At 33.1% G+C, this 20,301-nt stretch overlaps 2 protein-coding genes across 7 annotated transcripts; both read right to left on the reverse strand.

The window, feature by feature from the left end:
* Positions 1-1,941: 1,941 nt before the first annotated feature.
* Positions 1,942-6,138, reverse strand: LOC107903387 (WEB family protein At5g55860). 4 transcript variants are annotated; one of them, XM_016829407.2, is made up of 4 exons: positions 5,560-6,138; positions 5,209-5,289; positions 4,487-4,666; positions 1,942-4,167 (listed from the first exon to the last, which is right to left on the reverse strand). In XM_016829407.2, exons 3-4 carry the CDS (start codon positions 4,655-4,657, stop codon positions 2,386-2,388), a joined length of 1,953 nt encoding a protein of 650 aa, XP_016684896.1. In that variant the 5' UTR covers positions 4,658-4,666; positions 5,209-5,289; positions 5,560-6,138; the 3' UTR covers positions 1,942-2,385. The 4 variants fall into 4 exon arrangements, with proteins under 4 accessions (XP_016684896.1, XP_016684895.1, XP_016684898.1 ...); XM_016829406.2 differs by having other exon boundaries at positions 4,487-4,669; XM_016829409.2 differs by lacking the exon at positions 5,209-5,289.
* Positions 6,139-8,978: 2,840 nt separating this feature from the next.
* LOC107903386 (nodulin homeobox) lies at positions 8,979-16,624 on the reverse strand. 3 transcript variants are annotated; one of them, XM_016829402.2, is made up of 17 exons: positions 16,409-16,624; positions 15,555-15,727; positions 15,270-15,395; positions 15,023-15,181; positions 14,108-14,191; positions 13,900-14,028; positions 13,460-13,678; positions 12,933-13,061; positions 12,716-12,811; positions 12,442-12,603; positions 11,843-12,137; positions 11,630-11,755; positions 11,479-11,548; positions 10,995-11,058; positions 9,969-10,481; positions 9,847-9,881; positions 8,979-9,521 (listed from the first exon to the last, which is right to left on the reverse strand). In XM_016829402.2, the coding sequence occupies exons 2-17, from the start codon at positions 15,594-15,596 to the stop codon at positions 8,996-8,998; spliced, it is 2,775 nt and encodes a 924-aa protein (XP_016684891.1). In that variant the 5' UTR covers positions 15,597-15,727; positions 16,409-16,624; the 3' UTR covers positions 8,979-8,995. The 3 variants fall into 3 exon arrangements, with proteins under 3 accessions (XP_016684891.1, XP_016684893.1, XP_016684892.1); XM_016829404.2 differs by having other exon boundaries at positions 15,555-15,606; positions 16,409-16,604; XM_016829403.2 differs by lacking the exon at positions 16,409-16,624 and having other exon boundaries at positions 15,555-16,350.
* Positions 16,625-20,301: the final 3,677 nt, after the last annotated feature.

Below are 20,301 nucleotides of genomic sequence, written 5' to 3' on the forward strand. Positions count from 1 at the left end.
TCTTTTTCTTTTGGTGAATTACAAGAGAAGGGCAAAGCCCTAAACAGCAACACAACTAGCGCGACTCAAACCCAAGCCACACCTGGGACGATGAACACCTTAGCCATCAGGCCAATACATGGGATTGATCCATTTGCTTTTTATCCAACACACATGCATTGTTAGTAATTGAGTTTCATATATCATTAATAAATGATAATATGACACATCATCATTGAACAAATTAAAAAACTAGTAGAGGAGTTATAAATAAATACTAATAATTTTATTTAAACATAATTAAATGATAAATAAATATATTAAAAAAGTTACTGGTCAACAGGAAATAATTTGAATAAGTCAAAAAAATGACTTTATTTAAAAATTGTCTTCCCTTTTTTAAAAGCGTATGTTATTTTTTAGAAAATAATTTCTTATAAGTAACTCGATTTTTATATAAAAAGTAATTTGAACAAAGACAAATATTATTATATTGATAATAAAGTTATACCTTTAATTTTTTAAAATATTATTCTTAATATTATAATTTTTAGTATTATTAAACATTTATATTTATATTTAATCATATAATAAATATTATAATTTTTTCTAAAAATAACATTAATAATAATTTTAATATTTAAGTAATATTCTTAATATTTTATTTAGAAATTCTATATTAATATTTTATTAACATATTACAATTTATAAATATTTAGTAATAAATGTTTTATAGTATAAAATATAAATATTTTAATAATATAAATATGAGTATTTGTGTAAGTGTTGCATAATTTTATTTATCCCTTCTCAACTACATTTTTTCTTTCATTTTACTAATCCACAATTTGGTGCATGCTCTACTTAATGGTGGATACATAATGAGATTCACAAGTTCTTCAATGTTTTCTATTTTTCAAGGAAATAAAAATGAAAATAAATCCCTATTTTTTAAACTAAATGAAGCTTTAGATTTTGAGAGGAAATATCATTTTATCATTTTATTTTTATTTTTTTGTAAAAGGAAAAATCTTGATTTTATAGGAAAGACCTGTGTTTTTACATGGAATTGAGTTATACATGAAAAATATGGTTTCATGTCAGTAGTTGAATAATTTAATTTCATGTAAAAATCCGGATTTTTTTAAAAAAATTTAAATTAATTCTAAAAAAAAATAAGTGACCAAAATAAAAACGTACTAAAGTTGAGTGAGTAAAATGAATATATGTAATGACAAATTAATGGTGAATGACAAATAATAAAAGTATGTAATGGCAATGACTAAAATGATAAAAGTTCACAGACATATTCAACCATTGTTAACAACCATATCAACAAGATTATTCGGATTTAACCATCAACTTTTAAATTTAACAATCAATGAGTTTAATTAATAAATTTTGCCCATGAGAGGACTCAATTGAGTATAAAAAGTTCGAAGGAGCTTAATTGATGTTTTAAGAATACTTTGAAGACTTCTTAATCCAAATATTTTTTAAAATGTTAAAAAATGTTATTAATCATTGTACTTTGAGAAAATTGTGATTTTAGTCCCTATACATTAATTCGATCAATTTTAAACCATGTACTTTTCTAATTGATTAATTTTAATTCATGTACTTTTGACCCAAATAGCAAAAGTTAAATCCATTTGTTTAAGTACTATATGTATAGTTATGGATTTAGCTCATATTTTCCAATTGAATCATTCATAGCCCCTATATTTTCAAATTTTGAAATTTCGATCTTAACATAAATGAGTCATTAATCTATTAACTAAATTTTAGTGAGCAATATGTGAAATTAACAAACCGACATGAGATTACACATGATAACATGTTCACCGTATTAGATTTTAAAAATAACAAAACTTAATGAATTAACAATTTTAATTTAGTGAAAACCAAATCAAATTTTGAAAAATAAATAGACTAAAAATTGACCAAATTAAAGTACGAGAATTAAATCCACGACTGACTAATAACATAATCCAGCAATATGTGTGTTATTGTACACCAATCATATTTTTGAAATATTTTTTTTCTAAAAATGAACAAATATTGAAATTCGAATCTCAAAATCCAAGTTTTGATTACTATGTATCTTTCTCTATTGAGAAATGATTCATAGGTTGCATGTAAATTTGTAACATCAAAAATCTCAAAATGAAAGAAGCCTCACTTGAACCATGTTCCAGAACTCCAAGAACAAATCACTCAGGATGCTAGCATCCATTCATTGTTCTTAAGACCTGAAGTTTGCTTGCCGCCGAAGCTTCATCAGCATTCATGTTTTAACCTAACAGGAATCCATGGTACTTGCAAACTAATCCTTGGATATATTCCACTTTAAATTCCTCAAAACACATGCACACAAACAAAAACATTGATAAATGTACAAAAATATTAGAAAGGATTCTCACCAGGTAGATAAGAAGGAGATCCACCCTCGATTTGGTTCTTTTTACGATTGAATATACCGCTGATATTAGGTAAAAGGACTTTTTTCGAGATGGAAGACCTCTCTTTTTCCAACTTATGTACCTGAATTTTCTCTGGTGGGTTCGGCTTTTGAAGTCTATAGTGTTGTGGGGATGATTCAGTTGACATTTGTGCTTCTGCTAGGATCCTGGATGCAGCTTCAGCTGCTTTTTTCTGTTCCCTTTCACGCCACCTACGGAGCTCCCCTTCCACCGCTCTCTTTGCTGCTTCAGCCATCTCAGCCCTCTTCAAAGCATCGGCAGTTGCAACCTTCATGTCTTCAATCTCTTTTTGAGTCGCCTCTAACCTTTTGAGGACCTCGCTTTCACTAGCCTTTATAGCTTCCACTTGAGCAATGGCAGCTATCACTTTCATTTCAGCTAAATTATCGGATTCTTCCACTTTATGGCTCAAGGCCTCAAATTCTTCCCTGGAGATGGTGACATTGGCTCCAGATTCCGAGGTCGAGGTACGAGCAGCACTAGTTTTTTCGGAAAGCATCTTCATCTGATCAAGTGCTCTTATCTCAGCTTCTTTAGCAACTTCAGCTTCTTCCAAATCAGCTTTCAGTTGCTTACTGGCTTCCTCAAGTGAAATTCTTGCAGCTTCTGCTTCCAACTTTAATTTCTCGGCTTCCTTCTTCATCTCTGTTGCTTCTAACCGAGCATTTCCCGCTTCCACTGTTAACTGTTGGAGGGTTGAAAACATTTCTTCACAAGCACCCCTTGTTTTCGATTCCTCTACAAGGAAAGCTTCAAGCTCGGATTTACTTTTCTGAAGCTTAACGTGCAGATTCCCAGCAATGGACTCCGTTTCTACGTTCTTCTCCTTCAGTTTTGAATGCTCTTTCTTCACATTCTCGAGTTCCAACTGCAGAGACTCCACCATACTTCTCAACGAGTTCTCTTCTTCAGCAACTTTTTGTAGTGATTCTTTAGCTCCATCCAGTTCCAAAGTAACAATTCGTACAGACTCCAAATCAGAAGCCTTTGCATTTTCCATCTGCTTCTGCAAATCCCCAATCTGATTAACTGTTTCCAACAGTTGTGCTTCAAGATTTCGCGTAAGTTCTGGGTCAAATTCATTCTTTAAAGCAAGCAACTTCTTTCTCGAATCTTCAATGGTAGCTTTATATAGTTCTCTCTGTGTGTCCTTTTCGGCAAAAAATTTAGCTTGTTCTTGCTGTGCTTCAAGAGATGCAAGCTTCACTTGTCCAATTGATCCTTGTAAAGATGAAATTTGCTTAGAGAGTTCCCCAATCTTCTCGATATTAGCCTTAGCTGAATGTTTAGCTTCTAACATCAAGTTGATGGCTGTAATTTTCGCTTCCAAGGATGCATCACAGTCTTGATGAAGCTTCCTCAATCCTTGTTTCGCAGCATCAAGTTCAGCAATCACAGCCATGTATTGCTCCCTAGAAGTTTCCAAGTCCTGGCTCCGAGCATCATCAGGTCCCGGGAGAATATCAGAATTTGCTTCTTCAATCTGCTTTGCCTGACTCTTTGCAGCTTCTGTAGCCTTGATTGCAGAATCCTTTGATTCATTAATGGTTTTGAGTTTGCAAGTCAGTTCCTCCACCATACTTTTAGCCTTTTCAAGCTCTGCGAGTGCTTGAGTCTTCGTTGTCTTGGCATTTTCTAGTTGCTCCTTCAACTTGTTTAACTCTTTCTGAGCCACGTGAAGTTGTGTCTCCTTTGCCACTACTCTCTGTTCAACAACAAAATAAGAAAAAACCAAGAATTAAACAATGTTGCCCCAACTCTTCATTCTACTTGAAGCAATCATGTCCAACAGTCCAACAAATATTTGGACATGAACCCTCCAAGGACCCTTGAAATACATGGAAAGAATTGAACATACCCATAATGGACACATACCCGTATCCAACAATATCATATCCGAATATAAAAGCAAAAGAAAAAAATGAAAATGCAATAAATATCATATCCAAATCTCAAAAGTTTCAAACTGTGACATCTTGAAACAACATTTCAGGTTAAGAAGAGAAGTTTGAAGAGTCATTTACCTCAGGAGAATAAGCTTTTGACTTTTTTATGGCGGGTTTTTCCCCAGAGAAAGCACCTTCACCAAAAAGAGTGACAGCATCTTTAACGGATTGAAAAGGCGCACTAGTATCTATCTCTCCAACCTCCACTTTTGCAGAGCCTGTGCCATCCTGGCGTCCCTTTGCAACCATAATGCTTTCCTACTAAGAAAAAAATAGCATTAATCACAATACAGAACATCCAACAACCAAACATGTCTCAGTCAAAACAATGCAAACTATAATCTCAAACAAATCTAATGCACCCGAGATGAATTTTATATGGTAGTGGCAGGAAATTATCTCGCTTTGAATCAAGGCATGCAAGAACCAGTTGTTCCGGCTAAATCATGACCTAAACCGGTAACATCGCCCAGTAAAACCCTCACAAACCCATAGGGCTAAATCTATCATAGCTTAAATAAGTAATGCTAAAGCACAATCACATACTAGAGTAGGAACAACTTCTTGCATTTTCTCACAGCTATATTGTTAGGATCAATAGTTTGCCCTAAAAGTACCTGTGTCCGACATCCATATCCGACACTCGGATGCGAATCCGAGTAACATAGATTCATAGCTTATTAAGCCAAAACTCCACAAAGTAACATCAATGAAACTAAGATTACAATTTTAAATTACTTAATAGCATCAAGATTTCAACATCATAATAAAGATAACACTATGAGTGAAGTTGACCATACCTTAAATATCCTTTTCAAATCTTCAAACAAATAGACAGCCTAATCCAGAATGCCAAGCTTTAATCTTTTTCCCAGAAAACCCTGACTCAAGATCAAAGGGGGGAAAAAAGAAAATATCTTTAAAAAAATTCTGGGAATTCAAGAACATGACAAAATTGACATTTCAAGTCTAGATAGAAATAAGAAATGGAAAGAACCTAGCAAAAGCCAAAACTTGAAAAGCACAAGAAGAACAAATAACTTACCATATAAAAAGCTAAACCCAACAAAAAAAAACACTAACAAAAATTCCAACAACAAAAGAAATATCATCAAAACTCAAAAGGGTCAAATCAAAAATCAAATAATCACCTTTCTCTAAAAGGCATTTACATCTTCATGATCACCTTCCTTGATCTTCATACTACTTTTTTAACTCAAAAAACCCTTTCAATCTTTCAACTTAAAATCCAAAACCCACCAAGAAAATCCAAACTTTTTACAAGAATCTCCCAAGAAAATGTGATTTAAAAAAAGGGGGGGAGCTTCTTGGAAAAGAAGAGCTTTACTATCTTTCACTTTTAGTATTATTGAAGGATTCAAATAGTAAACTGATACAAGTTAGAGAGAGAGAAAAGCTTGAATATTCGAAAGCTGTCTTTGAGACAAAATTTTCATATAGCAGCAAAAGGCTGTTTAAGAGAGAGAAAAGAGGGAAAGACTGTTCCTTTTTTTTCCTTTGATTGAGAGAGATAAAGACAAGGAAATGTGGTTTCCAAGGCTGTACTTTTTGGACAGTGTTGTAGTTTGTCTTAAAATGAAAGGGTAGTTCTGTCTGAAAGATACTAGTAAATGAGTAGAACGGGGAAGGGGGATGCCACGTTCAGTCCATCACCGAGGAGAAGAGAGTAGTGACAAAAATGAGGAAAATGACTAAAAAATGTTCAAAAGAGTTCACTTATTAATCTTGTTGGCTGATGCTGTTTCCTTTATATATGATATCTCTCTCTCTCACATGCTGTAATTTGTCTTCAATCCCTTTTGTTTTCTTATATTTCTCTTTCTTTATTTTGCAAAATTTTATTTATTTTTTATTTTAGATATTTTTTGTTTTTGAACTATCTCGTTATAGATTTTGATAATGCACTTCAGTGCACTCGAATGTACATCTTCTTGTACTGACAACAATATCTATATTAATCGAGCTAAAACTCAATCGGCTACTTTTTTTTATTTTAGATACTTTTGTTTTTGTAAATTTAAAATTTAGTTCTTATACTTTTATTTTTATGGATTTAATTTTTTTATTTTTTAGATTTTATAATTCAAATTCAACCGTTAACATTGTTAAAATTATTTTGTTGAATTTCATTACACCATTTTTCTCTTTTTTGGGAAATAAATCTCAAAATTATACATGAATTTTAATTTAATGTGTAATTGTATAAATGAACTTTAATTTAGTGCAATTGTATACATGAAACTCTAATTGTGGTTCAAATGTATATTTGAAATTTTAATTTTAATTTATTCATACACATTTAAAGAAATAAATACATCAATTTATTTTTATATTAGATCAATATAATTATTTATGTATGCAATATATAAACATAAAATGATGTTATATCAATAATTGTGTTAATAATTTACAAGAATTGGATCAAATCAAAATTTTACGTATAAAATTGCACAAAATCAAAGTTCATATATACAATTGCACATTAAAACATAGTTCATGTATAGTTTTGAGATTTATCCCTATTTTTTTAGGGTAAACTACACTCAATGTCACTAAACTATTACTAAGTTTACATTTTGATCACTCAACTTCAAAAAATTACAAAACGGTTAATGAACTATTCGAAAGTTTTCATTTAAATCACAAGATTGTTAGAATTGTATGACATTCACTGTTTGCACCGTCTACACCAAAAAAAAACTCTCATTCCCTTTCTCTTCTACAATTTAATTTTTTTTATGAAACAACTTTGAACGTCATGAATTTACTAACCAAAATCTAAACAATTTTCTTCTTCAATCTCCAACACTGATCATTAAATCGACTTGGATCTAAAGTATGTTCTTCTACTCATCGATGGGTACATATCCACCGTATTAATCGTCGAATCGTCTCTTGGAACCCACTAACCAAACATTTTTTAAAAACTTTCAAATAGTTTAATTACCATTTTGCAATTCTTTTAGGTTGAGTGATCAAAATATAAAATTACTAATAGTTTAATAAATTTGAATATAATTTACTAATTGGACCTTTTTGAAAAATAATAAAAGTACGAGTAAATTAGCACAAAAACCTGTGTCATATGTTACAATCTTTTATAAAGAAATCCCCCTTTTCTGGTTATTAAAATGATTTGTCCATTTGGATTAACTGATTGAGTTGATAGGGTAAAAAAGATGGTGAAAAAACCAATGAAAATCATTTGGATTGAAGGGAATTTTTAATTGTCAAGTGAAATGATGGGAGAGTAAAAATGAAATTATTTCGACATTAGATTGAGGGCATGTTTGGATTAGGATGAAGTGGCAACTTTCTTAAATACCCCTTGGTTTTTGGTTTTTTGGGGGCAACAAACACAACATAAACCCCTTAAAAGCCCTCAAATAATTTCATCAAATTAAAGAATCTAAACTTCATTATGTACAATTCTTTCTCATTCTCTGTCCAATACCAAACCTTTAGGCTCCTCAATTGATTGTGGGGGCAGCAATAATAGTCTTAAATGCCTCAAATTGCTCAATATTAAAAGAAAAAAAATCACCAATGTCTCAATCTCATAGTGCTGCAAACAGTTTTTATGACCTGTAAATGGACCCAACCCTAAGGATGTCATGCATTTCAGGACTTCTGACCATAACATAAGCTGTAACTTCAACTTTCACCTTTGCTTTTTACAAGAAATATGGGGACAATGCTGACTAAAACTTAATCTCCTTGATGAGAAGAAAGAAGCAGAAAAAGTAAAGAAGGAACCTCCAAAACTTGAGTTCAGATTCTGTCATCAAGTTTGGTTTTTCATAAATCCCTTCATTCCTATTGAGATACCTATGTCATTACATTTTGTTCCCCTCTACCCAAAACTTGGATAAATTAATCCTTATATGTTAGATTAAAGAGCAAATTGATCTTTTTTATTAAAAATTTCATCTATTTCTACTATAAAAAGCTAACATAACTAATAAATAACCAGACAGTTACACTTGGTATGCCACATGCACCTTATCTTGACATACATGAACTAACTTTTAACTGTAAAAATGGATAATTTTTTTAATAGAACCAATTTGCTTTTTAATCTAATGTAAAGAGACTAATTTGCCCTTTTTTTAGTAGACGAGGCAAAATACAATCCAACTCCTAATACAAAGGCCGGCATGATACTTTTACCTGTCCAACACCTATATTCAACACATTCATGGACACAAGTAGGAGATATGATCTCCAAAGACACTCCAAAAGAACATAAACATATCAATGTCGGACACATACATAGCTAATAAACATATCAATGTCAGACACATACATATCTAACAAGTCAAACCAAAATCCGAGTAACATAGGTTAGCATGTCAAAAGGTAAGTCCACCTTCCTATTTCCTACCTAGCTGGATTATATATTCTTTTTCATTTCGGAGGGGGGTAATTTTAGTTTATGAAAGTAAAGGGTATTGTCCTAAAAACATGGAATGGATTACCTGTTATGAGTTTGTGAGATCGAAGTTATATGGGCTTATATTTCATTGCTAGTGACATGAGAAAGAGAAAATCAACAAAGACTGAAATTTATTGAGGTCGTAACATGAATATTTTGTTTGAATCCCACATAACTCTCATTACCCCAAGCTTTTTTTCAGCATCTTCAAATGAGGTACCTGTGGATTCAGATGGGTAGGGTAGCTTCACCCATCTATCAGCCTTTAGGTCGACCACATCAACAACACACGCCCCTGATTCCTCCAAGCTCTTTCCCCACCATTTGCCTTGCACCTGATGCACTTTTCCTTTGCCAATCTCCTGACCTCTTCCATCTACAAGCACTATAAACTGACCTGGCTTGCACTGAACAAATTCTGCAGCACCATAATCAACAAATTCTGGAGCCACTGAGTTCTCACTGGTGTTCATTCTTGACATGCTTCGAGTGCCTCTGGTATTCGATGGGGTAGTCTCTTGACCAGGACTATCAGGAGCTCTTAATGAATGACCTTGTTGTGGCCCACCCTGCTTTCCCGCAAAAGCGTTGTCAGGCTCGGGAGGGGGACGAGCATCCTTACTTAAGCGTGCCAGCCTAGCCTTCCGGTTGTTGAGCCTGATGGCAGTAAAATAATTAGTACCAATTGAACATGGCAATAAAATAATTAGTACCAATTGAACTTAAAAAAATGTGCAAAAAGACTGTTAATCAACAGAATCAATTAACTAATAAACACGAATTGTACCAATCGATGCTTTTGAAGCAACAAAATACGTGTTTCTTACCATAGAACTCTTAGCATACCAGTTACCATAAGCTTTCTGAATTTCTGTTTTTTCCCCAATTCTTTATTTTTATCATTAAAGAAGCTACCTCATAATCTCAGAAAAGTTTCTAGAACTCTTGGCATGTAAAATACTACAAGAGGTGTCTTCCTTACCAGTTCCTCAGCTGTGAACATGTAACCTCTGAGCCCTGCAAAACAAGAAAAGCATGTTATTTCAAATGAATAACCAAATTAACTTTAGATCAAAAATAAATGTCTAGAACTATTTTACATACATGATGACTTAATTTATCAGCCCATGATTGTATCAAAGCAGTATTTCGTTGCATTTCAGGTTCATCCAGAAGGGCCCTTTCCATTATCGTCACTTGTTCATCATTCATTATAGTTCGCTTCCTTTTCCTTCTATGCTTTTCTTCAGTTTGAACGGTTTCAACTTTTTCATCTTCTCGAACATCTGCATTTTCTCTGTGACACTCTGCTAATTTATCAACTGCATTTTTACCCTTTGTGGAACTTGTATCTGACCCGCTTGTTTCAACGTTCTGCACATCTCTATCAATCTCTTTCAAACCACTAGGTGTAATAGATTTATCTTTATCATCCATCATGTCTCGCCTTGTTACACCATCAGCTTGATCCATATGACTGTTTCTGACATAAAAATGCTCTTCTTGGAAAGCAGAATTCTCAGACATTTCTTCTTTCAGGTTACCATTTCGATTATTAAGATTTGGAGGTTCTCTTCTTAGTAAAGGAGACGAGCAACCCCCTAAACTTCGATCATCCTATCAGTTATAAAACATTGCTAAGTGTTGGATTTAAAAGATAAAGGAAAATGAAAAATAAGCAAGAGATTTCATGTGCATCAATGCCAAAATAATAGCTTCTGACACTAAAGATTTCTCTAGAAATGGTATTATTATAACAATGTTCACTGGTCCAAAATATAATTGGAGCTAAATCTGTCTTATGTCTTACTTTGTCTCACCAATCAAACATTTTTTGTCAAACATGGCTTGAAGTTTGAACCACTGACACTTATTATTTAAATTTGCTTTACCAAAATAAGGTTCTTAAATGTAATTTAACTGTAAAACAAATGAACTTCCAACATTCACTTATTGTTCTGGCAAATTGATTTTGAAAACTTGACTCCTCAAATGTACTTTTCTATATCTTTTAAAAGAAGCAGATAGTTTCAAAACATTCAAAGTATAACAACGAAGAAAAATACCAACAACAGAGGGATCGAAGATAGGAACAGTATATTAATCATTTATAAGATAAGGAAGGTTTACCTGAACTCGGTTTTCTTCAAATTCAGAAGGATTCATCAGTGATTGTAATTGGTCAAAGAATACTCTGAAAAAGAGCATTTAAGAAGATAAATCAATAATGTCGGACCATCCATAAACTCAAACAGAGAAGTGGGTAGTAATGATCTTGAAACATGGATCAATTTGAATACAGCAAACAAAGCCTCTGAAATGTGTTACACTTGCTAGAAAATTAAAATTGTATGGACAACCTTTTTAAGGATGTTTTATAAATGAACTATATCACTCATGGTAGCATATCAAAAAGATGCCACACAAGATGAAATTATATTAAGGTTTAGTTAGTATGAATACTCATCTGTTGAATGTGGTGATTCAAACATTTTTGTGGTGTTGAAAGAAACTGCTGCTCGTTTATACAGGAAAGCATAATATAGCAAACTGTTACTAAGTTCTAATGCTACTTAGTAGGAATTTCATAAATAAAACATGAACCCCAGATCACCTCAAGAGCTGCAGATCATCCTCATTCAGAAAAGTAGGAATCAAAGATTCTGCATGACTCAACAGGGAACCTACATAAACAGGTTACTCGTAAGGAACAAGAGAAATTTTGCAAAGAGGAAAAAAGGAACCAAGTTCGACAAGATACTTACGCAGGTTCCTCTGAACAGCAGAAGCTTTCTGTGGACCAGTGATGAAGGCATAACTCAATAATAGCTTAGATGGATCCATCCGCAAGCAACCAAGAAACTTGTGAAGGAAGAGGTTCCTCTCCTGCTCTGTGGATTAAAACAGATAATTCAATTAACATAAAAGAATCCCACAAATTTCCTAAGGAACTTGCTATCACTCAGGTGGAAATTTACCTTCGCAGATGTTTGGAACAAAACAATGAAGATTTGCAATTATTTTGACAAATAAAGATGTTCTTTGATGCACATAGGAAGCCTGAGACATGTTACTGTTTGGGATAAAAGTGAATTCCAGATTTGATGTGTTCGATAGATCCAATGATGAAACTGAATCTAAAGCCCATCCAGCTGCAGCAAATACTTCATAATACAGGGTAGCATCTTCTTCCCTTACAGGGAGATCAGCAGAACACCACATGGACAGAAAATCTCCATGAGAGAGTGAAAATATTGCGCTCAAAATTTCAGTCTGAAGGAGCATAAAAGAGGCAGTCACAAATCTTACCATAAAGCATGCAGACAAGGGATAATAGAACACCAAATGTGTCAAATTTACAAGACAATCCAACAAAAAGTTCGAATATTTTGCCACAAAAGTTTATAAGGTTTTCATCCTCTGGAATTATGCAAATTTTGATAAAAAAACTAGTAAAAGAGAAGTTATAGCTACCATATCTTTGAAAATAACATTCTACTAGCAGTCTCAGAAGTACTGATATAGCATCTCCAAAAACCGAATCAGCAAATTTTGAAGTCTGACCATAGTAACTTACGAAGTACACAGTGATGTATGATCGAAAATTTGAATCATCGGAGAAGATGTCAGCCAGACGCATTGCATTAAGTTGAAGAAGCCCCATAGGATAGGTTCTATCAGAACTAGCACTGAGATGCTTGGGATTTTTACTAAGTCCTGTCTTCAACAACTCAAGGACCTGCCTCATTATGATTATTGTATTAAAGGCAAACATCTAGGCAGACAATTCTCAGTACAATTCTCTATCCAAAAAAATAAAGAAAAAGTTGCATAACCATCCAAAAACTAACCTCAAATGCAACAGACTTTGCCAAATCCAGGCTTGCTGGAGAGCTGGCAACCTCATCAAGGTAAGAAATGCTTTCTGCTTCACACAAATGCAATAACTGCATAAATAGGTCACTTCATTTACGTTAGTGCCACATTGAAAAGGAGCCATAGAAGATTTTAAAACATCTCAAACCTCCACATGTATAGCCAAAACAGATACCCAAGCCTAGGACTTACAATTGACAGGACTTTAGCTTTCAGCCTAGATAATGCAGCCACAATAGCGGAGGATTCTGCAAAATCTGGCGCATGTAACTTCAGGATGGATTGAGCCAGAAAAAGAATACCACCTTTGCCACAGAGTTCCTGAAGCAATACCAAAGATGAAATCACATTGGTCTAATTAAAAAATACAATAAATCCCAGTGGATCACAAAAATACTGTCAATAAGTAAAGTTAATAGGACTCAAACCTTCACGGGGATCTCCTGAAGATCTTCCATACAATTATTAACAAATTACGATGAGTACGATTTATTGAAACCATAATTATTTTTATTGCCTAAATGAAAATTTTAACATTTTAGATCTCAGTTTCTTTTGACTAATAATCTTCCTCTTGTTTTCCACAAGAGAATGCCAGTAAATAAATAAATATTTTGGCTAAAACAAATTACGTCTACCAAGAAAGGCATGCAGGTAATACCTCTTAATACATTACTTTATACCAGATGAATACATAAATGATATGCTGATATGCAAACCTTATTCTTCAGTATACGCTCCCGGAACGGTTTTTGTTGGCACAACAACTGAAGGAACTGTAATGAAGCCTCACATTGTTGGCAAAGATAGTTAACCATCGATTCAGTAGTTGAACTCGACTTGACACAAATTTCGATATGCTGAACAGACAGCTTGTTTTGGAGAAACCTGACAACTAAATGAATTGCTCTGCAAGCTACATCCATAAACATGTCAACCTGTAATGGAATTTGGATAAATTAGGTCAACAGACATGATGGATTGAAGATCTCAATAAGACTATATAGTATTGTCATGAATTGCTAAGGAAGTGGTGAGTAAAGAAAATAAGTTAATAAAGATAAGAGCAATACCCTGCATAGTAATTCCATAAATAACTTTATGTAAACCATCTCATTTTCCCTCAAATAAGTTCATAATAATGTCAACTCAGTCATACCTTAGGATGTGCCACCATCGCAAGAGCCAGATCTTGCCACTGTGAAGATATACATCCAGTCAATAGATAAAAACTACATGCAACAAGTGCAGAAAGCAAAACTGGCACAGGACCTGAATCATGGATGTCCTACAAAATGAAGCACGCTGGAATAAAGATAAAAACAAATTTGAGGAAGATAAGACATGAAGTAAAGGATAAAAAGAACCTGTCTATAATCATTGAGAACAATCAGCACATAAAAGACCAGATCAATCAGCTGTTCTGATACTTTTACATCATCAAGCAGAATCTGTAAACATTATAGAAGTACAAAAGATTAGTTAAAAAAACCCCACAGTAACAAAAAATCTTCAAAACCTTCTACGTTATGTAGTAGATTGGCAGGTGAACAAAGAAAAATGAAGCATTAGAATGAGTTATAAGATAAAGTAAACAATGCAGTTATAGTACTAAACAAGTACAATCTGCAATAACCATAGTTCTGTCTTTAAGTTAAGGGCCTTCATAGAGCAAAGGTGCAGCTTAAACTTGAAGTCCTTTAGAAATTTGCAAGATGTTGCAAATTTATTCTTGACTTAATCAAGGATGTATGTCGATCTCAAGGTATTGCTGAGGCTTGCTATCTATATAAAGCATTACAGTACTGGAGGCAGAATATAAGTTGTTGTTATCCAAGTTATATCTAAATAATATATTTCCAATCTTATAACTAAGTCCAAAGAACAAAATACGGGATGCAATAACACGAGGAAAGTTTAAAATTAAGGAGCTAAACTTATTTATCCTACAGTATCCCTCATAACCAAGAATGATTTCAATCTTATAACTAAGATCAAAGTCCAAGCATTGAAATGAAAGAAATGAAAACAGTTGACAGTTAAGCGGTGACTTATTTATCCTATGCAGCAGTATCCCTCTTCCAGCCTTCATTTGGATGTATTAACATTTTTCCAAAGAAAACAGAAAAGTACAGAGATATGATGGAATTGTCCCTTTATTGCAGTTCAATTTGTATCAAGTCCTTGTTATATTCAAGAACAAACGCAGCAAATAATGGAACAACAAGAGAATTAAAATTATTAGAATAGAAAAACAACCAGATGTGTATAATTAGTGCAACCTGCTCAAGTTTAGTATGGCGAGGGGCTAATTCACACAAGGAATGCAAAATCCGGATGCCACATAATAAATATCTGAGCAGAGCTTCATCTCTATCAGATGACACAAGCACTGCAATAAGGTGCAAAGGAAGAAATCCTGCAAGTTTTTCCACGTCAATCTGAAAGATAACACAATGCAATATGAGATGTTTCAGTGGAAAAGCAGAAGAATGATATCATGACAATAATGAAATGAGGTGCTTGTACCTTTACATCTAAACCTTGTTCAGTAACAAAGAGAATGGTAAAATTTTCAGAGTCTCTCAGCAACTTATTAAGCTCCTGTGAGTTAAGCCCATGAATCTCCTTAACCACTGAAATCAAGTCAATTGCCTGCTCATAAAGCAAAACACATCTGAGAACCTGATGGACTCAACTTCCTTTTTTCTTTTTTATAGGTTAAAACACAGAACCAAAACGTTGGGCAAAGGGCAACTAGGGAAAAAGAGATGATATGCAAATTCAACATGCAATTTGGATAAGAACACCAACCTGTTCAACAGTGGATATTGCTTCTCCCTCGCCTTGCCTCATGTTCAGAAACCTAGCAGCAAACAATGTATGACTAAAGGCTAAAGAGCATAGTTGGTACTAAAAATGAGGCTCGTCCACATAAGATAACTACAGAGATTGTATTCGATTATTTAGAAGAGCTTGAATAGTCCCTACAAAGAAGACAAGACAACCATAAAGAATTCTCCATCATTTCTCAAACCAGCCAGCCATTGAAACTTAATAGTTCTCCAGAAAGTAATCCCTACTCCATTTTCATCATTCCCATGTTCTTATTTTCACTACTATTATTAATAAATCTTTCAAGAATGCTAAACATGCAGCATACACCCAATTCAACCTAAAAAATAGTATCACCAAAAAGTAAAAACCAGTGTGCTACATGGTAAAACCATTCAATTATAAGGAATTCCTCATTGCTGCACCACAAACCAGCCATTGCTAAAAAAATTCAACCTTGCAAGATTCAACATACTTATAATATAGCGTTGAAACTTGCAAAAGCATCCAAAATCACTCCCTAACAATAAAAGATAAAAAATAAAGAAAGCCCTCCAATTCATCATCCCCGTGTTTTTTTGTTTCACTAAAACAGCTTCCAAGATTTTTAAACATGCATCTACACTAATTAAACCTAATGACAAAAACATGTCGTTGACCAAAAAGTCAGCGTCTTGAAAAAAAAATAGAACCCAAAACCTAAAATCATTCAATACTGAAAATGAATTCGAAGAAATGATACATTCAACAAACAAAAGTAAACCAACTCATACCCCGAATAAAACAGACAATAAGTGAAGGAAACAATAGAGGGAAGGAAAAAAAAAACTTACCTTTAAAGGAAAACTTTGGGAAAACCCAAATTGAAACCGAATAGGAAAAAACCCTAAGAAAATTTTGGAAAAAAAAAAAAGAAAGGGTCAAAATCAAATTTTGAAGAACCGCTAGCATTGGAGAGTAGCAGCCGCTCTTCGGCTTTGTAGTTTGGCTAGCCCCAGCCCAGAATTCGTTTCCTTTGGGTTGTAATTTTGATTAGTACAAGAGGGTGGATTTGTCTAAGAAAAACGGGCAAATGACAAAAAAAAAAGATTTTTTTTTTCAAAAATTACCGAAATGGGCCAATTATTTAATTATTTATCGGAATGGTCTATTTTCCGTGAAATCACATCCACGTCAGCGCGATATCAGGGTACGCGCCAGGAAATCGCATCCATATCAGCGCGATTTGCTTACGTGGACACAAATCGCTCCCTCTAGGACGCGATTTGCTGACGTGGAAGAACAGTTTCTTATTTTTAGCTTAGAAAACTTTGAAAGGCCATAACTTTTCGCTCGGTTGTCCGATTGAGACGAATTTTTTTTGATTTCGAATAACTTTTTGAGATCTACTCGCTGACAAACCGCCAAAACCGCACTTTTCGTCGAAAAAGATCCCTTTTTGCCCCTAAATTTTGATTTTTTCGGTTTAAAATTAAATTTTGAAACATTCAAATTATTATTTTCCTTATGTATTTGAAGTAAACACCGGTTTTTTTTTACAGAATTGTTGTATTATTTCTTCTGATTTGACACGTGTATGGAATAGGTCCTATAAATCGTTAGAATGTAAGTAATATAATTAAGATAATAACAGTATTTTTATAATATATTAATTAATTAGTTTAATTTAGTTGGTTAAGATGCTTGCTCTTTTCCCTTGGTACCTTAGTTCGAATCTTGTTGGTAACAATTTTGAATCTTTTTTGAATCAATAGCAACAAGTACAAAAAAGATTCAAATGGCACATCACATTTCTCAACAGTCAACTCTTTTAGCATAGAAAATGAATTCTTATGAAATTTCTTTGCGTTCCTCAAATGGCAAATTGTGATTTTCTCCAAGTTAGGAAAAGCAACCTGCATAATGATAGACTATGCTTAGGCTAAGGTATCGGTAACTCATATAATTAAGACAGTTAGAATACTTGGTCATTTGAGAAGAACATAAATGAATTTAATATAAAATTATATTCAGTTGACTTTTCTGTACGTAACTATTAACATATACACACACTACAAATAATGATTTGAATGTTTCAAAATTTAATTTTAAATCGAAAAAATCAAAATTTAGGGACAAAAATGGATCTTTTTTGATGAAAAGTGCGGCAAACCACCTTCAGCAGTTTGTCAGCGCGTAGATCTCGAAAAGTTATTCGAAATCAAGAAAAAACCGTCTCAATCGGACAACCGAGCGAAAAGTTATGGCCTTTCAAAGTTTTCCAAGTTAAAATGAGAAACTGTTCTTCCACGTCAGCAAATCGCGTCCTAGAGGGTGCGATTTGTGTCCACGTAAGTAAATCGCTGACGTGGACGCGATTTCCTGGCGCGTACCTTGACATCGCGCTGACGTGGACGCGATTTCGCGAAAAATGGACCATTCCGGTAAATAATTAAATAATTGGCCCATTTCGGTAATTTTTGAAAAAAAAGGCTTTTTTTGGTCGTTTGCCCAAGAAAAACGTACATAAAAGAAGCTTGTTGGCGATTGCATGAGAAGGTAAAAGTAAAGCAGTTCATATTTTAAGGTAAATTAAAACATTTAATAAATTTATATAAAAATTAAATGTGATTTTAGTGGTAAAAGTGACATTGACATTTGTAGTAGGACTCAAATTATATTTTGTCTTTTTTATCTAAAAATGAGTAAATTAGTCTTTATATATTAGATAAAAAAATAAATTAATCATTCTGTTAAAAATTTTATTCATTTTTACTATTAAAGACCTATATGTGTATGTCAGATTGAGGTACACATAACACATCATATGTAACTATTTGGTTATTTTATCAATTACACCAATTTTTAACAGTAAAAATAGATGAAATTTTTTTGGTTTTTTATCTAATATATAAGGACTAATTTACCATCTTTTTAGTAAATGGGGAGCAAAATATAATCTGATCTAAAACATGTGCCTCTATGATACTTTTACCCATTTTAGTTGTAATAGTAAAGTTGGGTAAAAATATCATGGAGACCCCTGTATTACAAGTTAAATTCTTTTTCCCCTTTTACTAAAAAAAAGAAAAATTAGTCCTTCTGCGTCAAATCAAAGAGCAAACTAAATATTTTTGTTAAAAAATTCATCTATTTTTGCTATTCAAAACTGATGTACTTGATGGAATAACCTGACAGTTACATGTAACATGCCACGTACACCTCTTGTTAGCATTAAGGGGCTAATTTTTTAACAAAAAAATGGATGATATTTTTAACAAAAAATATCAATTTGCTTTTTGATCTAACGTATAAAGATTAATTTGCCATTTTTCCAGAGAGGCAAAATGTAAACTAACATCTAGTATAATGGCCTCTATGATATTTTTACAAGTCTTTTATGTTTAGATTCAAATTTCACGAGTCTAATTTATATGTGAGTATTTTTCTAAATTTAACAAAATATAATATATATATATATATAAATGCATTTTTTTGGGAAAAGAAAGAATTTTGAGTAAGTACTCAATTATCCAACTCATTCAACTCTTTAAATATAGTTTTATTAAAGATGAAAAGTAAGAATATTATTCTATGTAATTATTTTGTTAAATTGTTTATTACAATATCATGTTTTAGTACCAAATGAATATTCTTTTTATATCAAAATGTTATACCAATAAATTAAAAAAAAAACAAACCTAAATGTTAAAATTTAAAAAATAAAGAGACTAAAATTTAAATTTACAAAAAGTATGGGAGGTTATAACATATTTTAACCACAGAAAATAGGAAAGGGTAAAGTTTAGTCGAGCTAGACTAGAGGTGATCACGGGCTGGGCCGGGCTGGGCTGGGTTTGGGTCAGGCTCAGACAAAATTTTAGGCCCGTTTTCTAGGCCTTGGCCGGCCCAGGCCGAAATATGGGCTTAAAAATTTGTCTAAGCCCGGCCTGCAAGAAAATTGCTAGGCCCGAGCCCGGCCCGGCCAGAACCATATTAAAAATATATATTTAATATATATAAAATATATATTTGATTAAAAATAAATATATATTTGATTAAAAATAAAAAATATATTTAATATATAATTCGGGCAGGGCCGAGCCCGGGCCAAAAAAGTTTTGCCCGAGTCCCGACTCGTTTTCTAAACGGGCCTCTTTTTTGCCCAAACCCATATTTCGGGCCTATATTTTTACCCGAACCCTCCCATTTTTCAGGCGGGCCGTCGGGCCGGGCAGGGTAGCCCAACCCATGATCACCTCTAAGCTAGACTAGGGCATGAAATGTATAAATTGAAAAGTTTAGTCAGTTGGGTCAATTCAAAGTTGAAGCTCCTCAATGATAAATGATGACCAACAAAGATCTAGCCCAAACATCGGGTTTTTTACAAAATTATTATAAAAATATAAAAAATAACCAAAATATTATAACTTTTTTTTTATTTACCAAAATATTATAATTTTTTTATTTACCAAAATATACCAAAACAAAAACAAAAAACAAAAAAAAAAACCTGACACAGCCTGATCAGGCCAATCACATTGGCGGCACCAATGGTGCCAAAGGACTAAAATGTTAGTTAAGGGTAGTTTTAAGGACTTGAGATGCAAATTTACCATTTTAAATTTTAAAAGTGAATTGATACTGCTGTGCGTGTGGGCGCACTAAAATTGAAATGTGACTAATTTCCTTCTAAGCCCTCCTTATTCATTATTTTCTTTTTATTCCCCTTCAACTTACTTTTTTA

This window comes from Gossypium hirsutum, chromosome D05, assembly GCF_007990345.1.
Source record: "Gossypium hirsutum isolate 1008001.06 chromosome D05, Gossypium_hirsutum_v2.1, whole genome shotgun sequence".
NCBI classification, from domain to species: Eukaryota; Viridiplantae; Streptophyta; class Magnoliopsida; order Malvales; family Malvaceae; genus Gossypium; species Gossypium hirsutum.

Bases quoted from the DNA above. Each gene is read 5' to 3' on its own strand.
- LOC107903387 (XM_016829409.2), bottom strand. From the start codon at position 4,657: ATGGTTGCAAAGGGACGCCAGGATGGCACAGGCTCTGCAAAAGTGGAG. The intron at 4,168-4,486 runs GTAAATGACTCT...GTTGTTGAACAG, and splicing joins CAAAAGCTTATTCTCCTGAG to AGAGTAGTGGCAAAGGAGAC.
- LOC107903386 (XM_016829402.2), bottom strand. From the start codon at position 15,596: ATGAGGCAAGGCGAGGGAGAAGCAATATCCACTGTTGAACAG. The intron at 15,182-15,269 runs GTACAAGCACCT...GTTATCTTTCAG, and splicing joins AACAAGGTTTAGATGTAAAG to ATTGACGTGGAAAAACTTGC. The intron at 12,812-12,932 runs GTAAGTCCTAGG...CTATTTATGCAG, and splicing joins AAGCTAAAGTCCTGTCAATT to TTATTGCATTTGTGTGAAGC.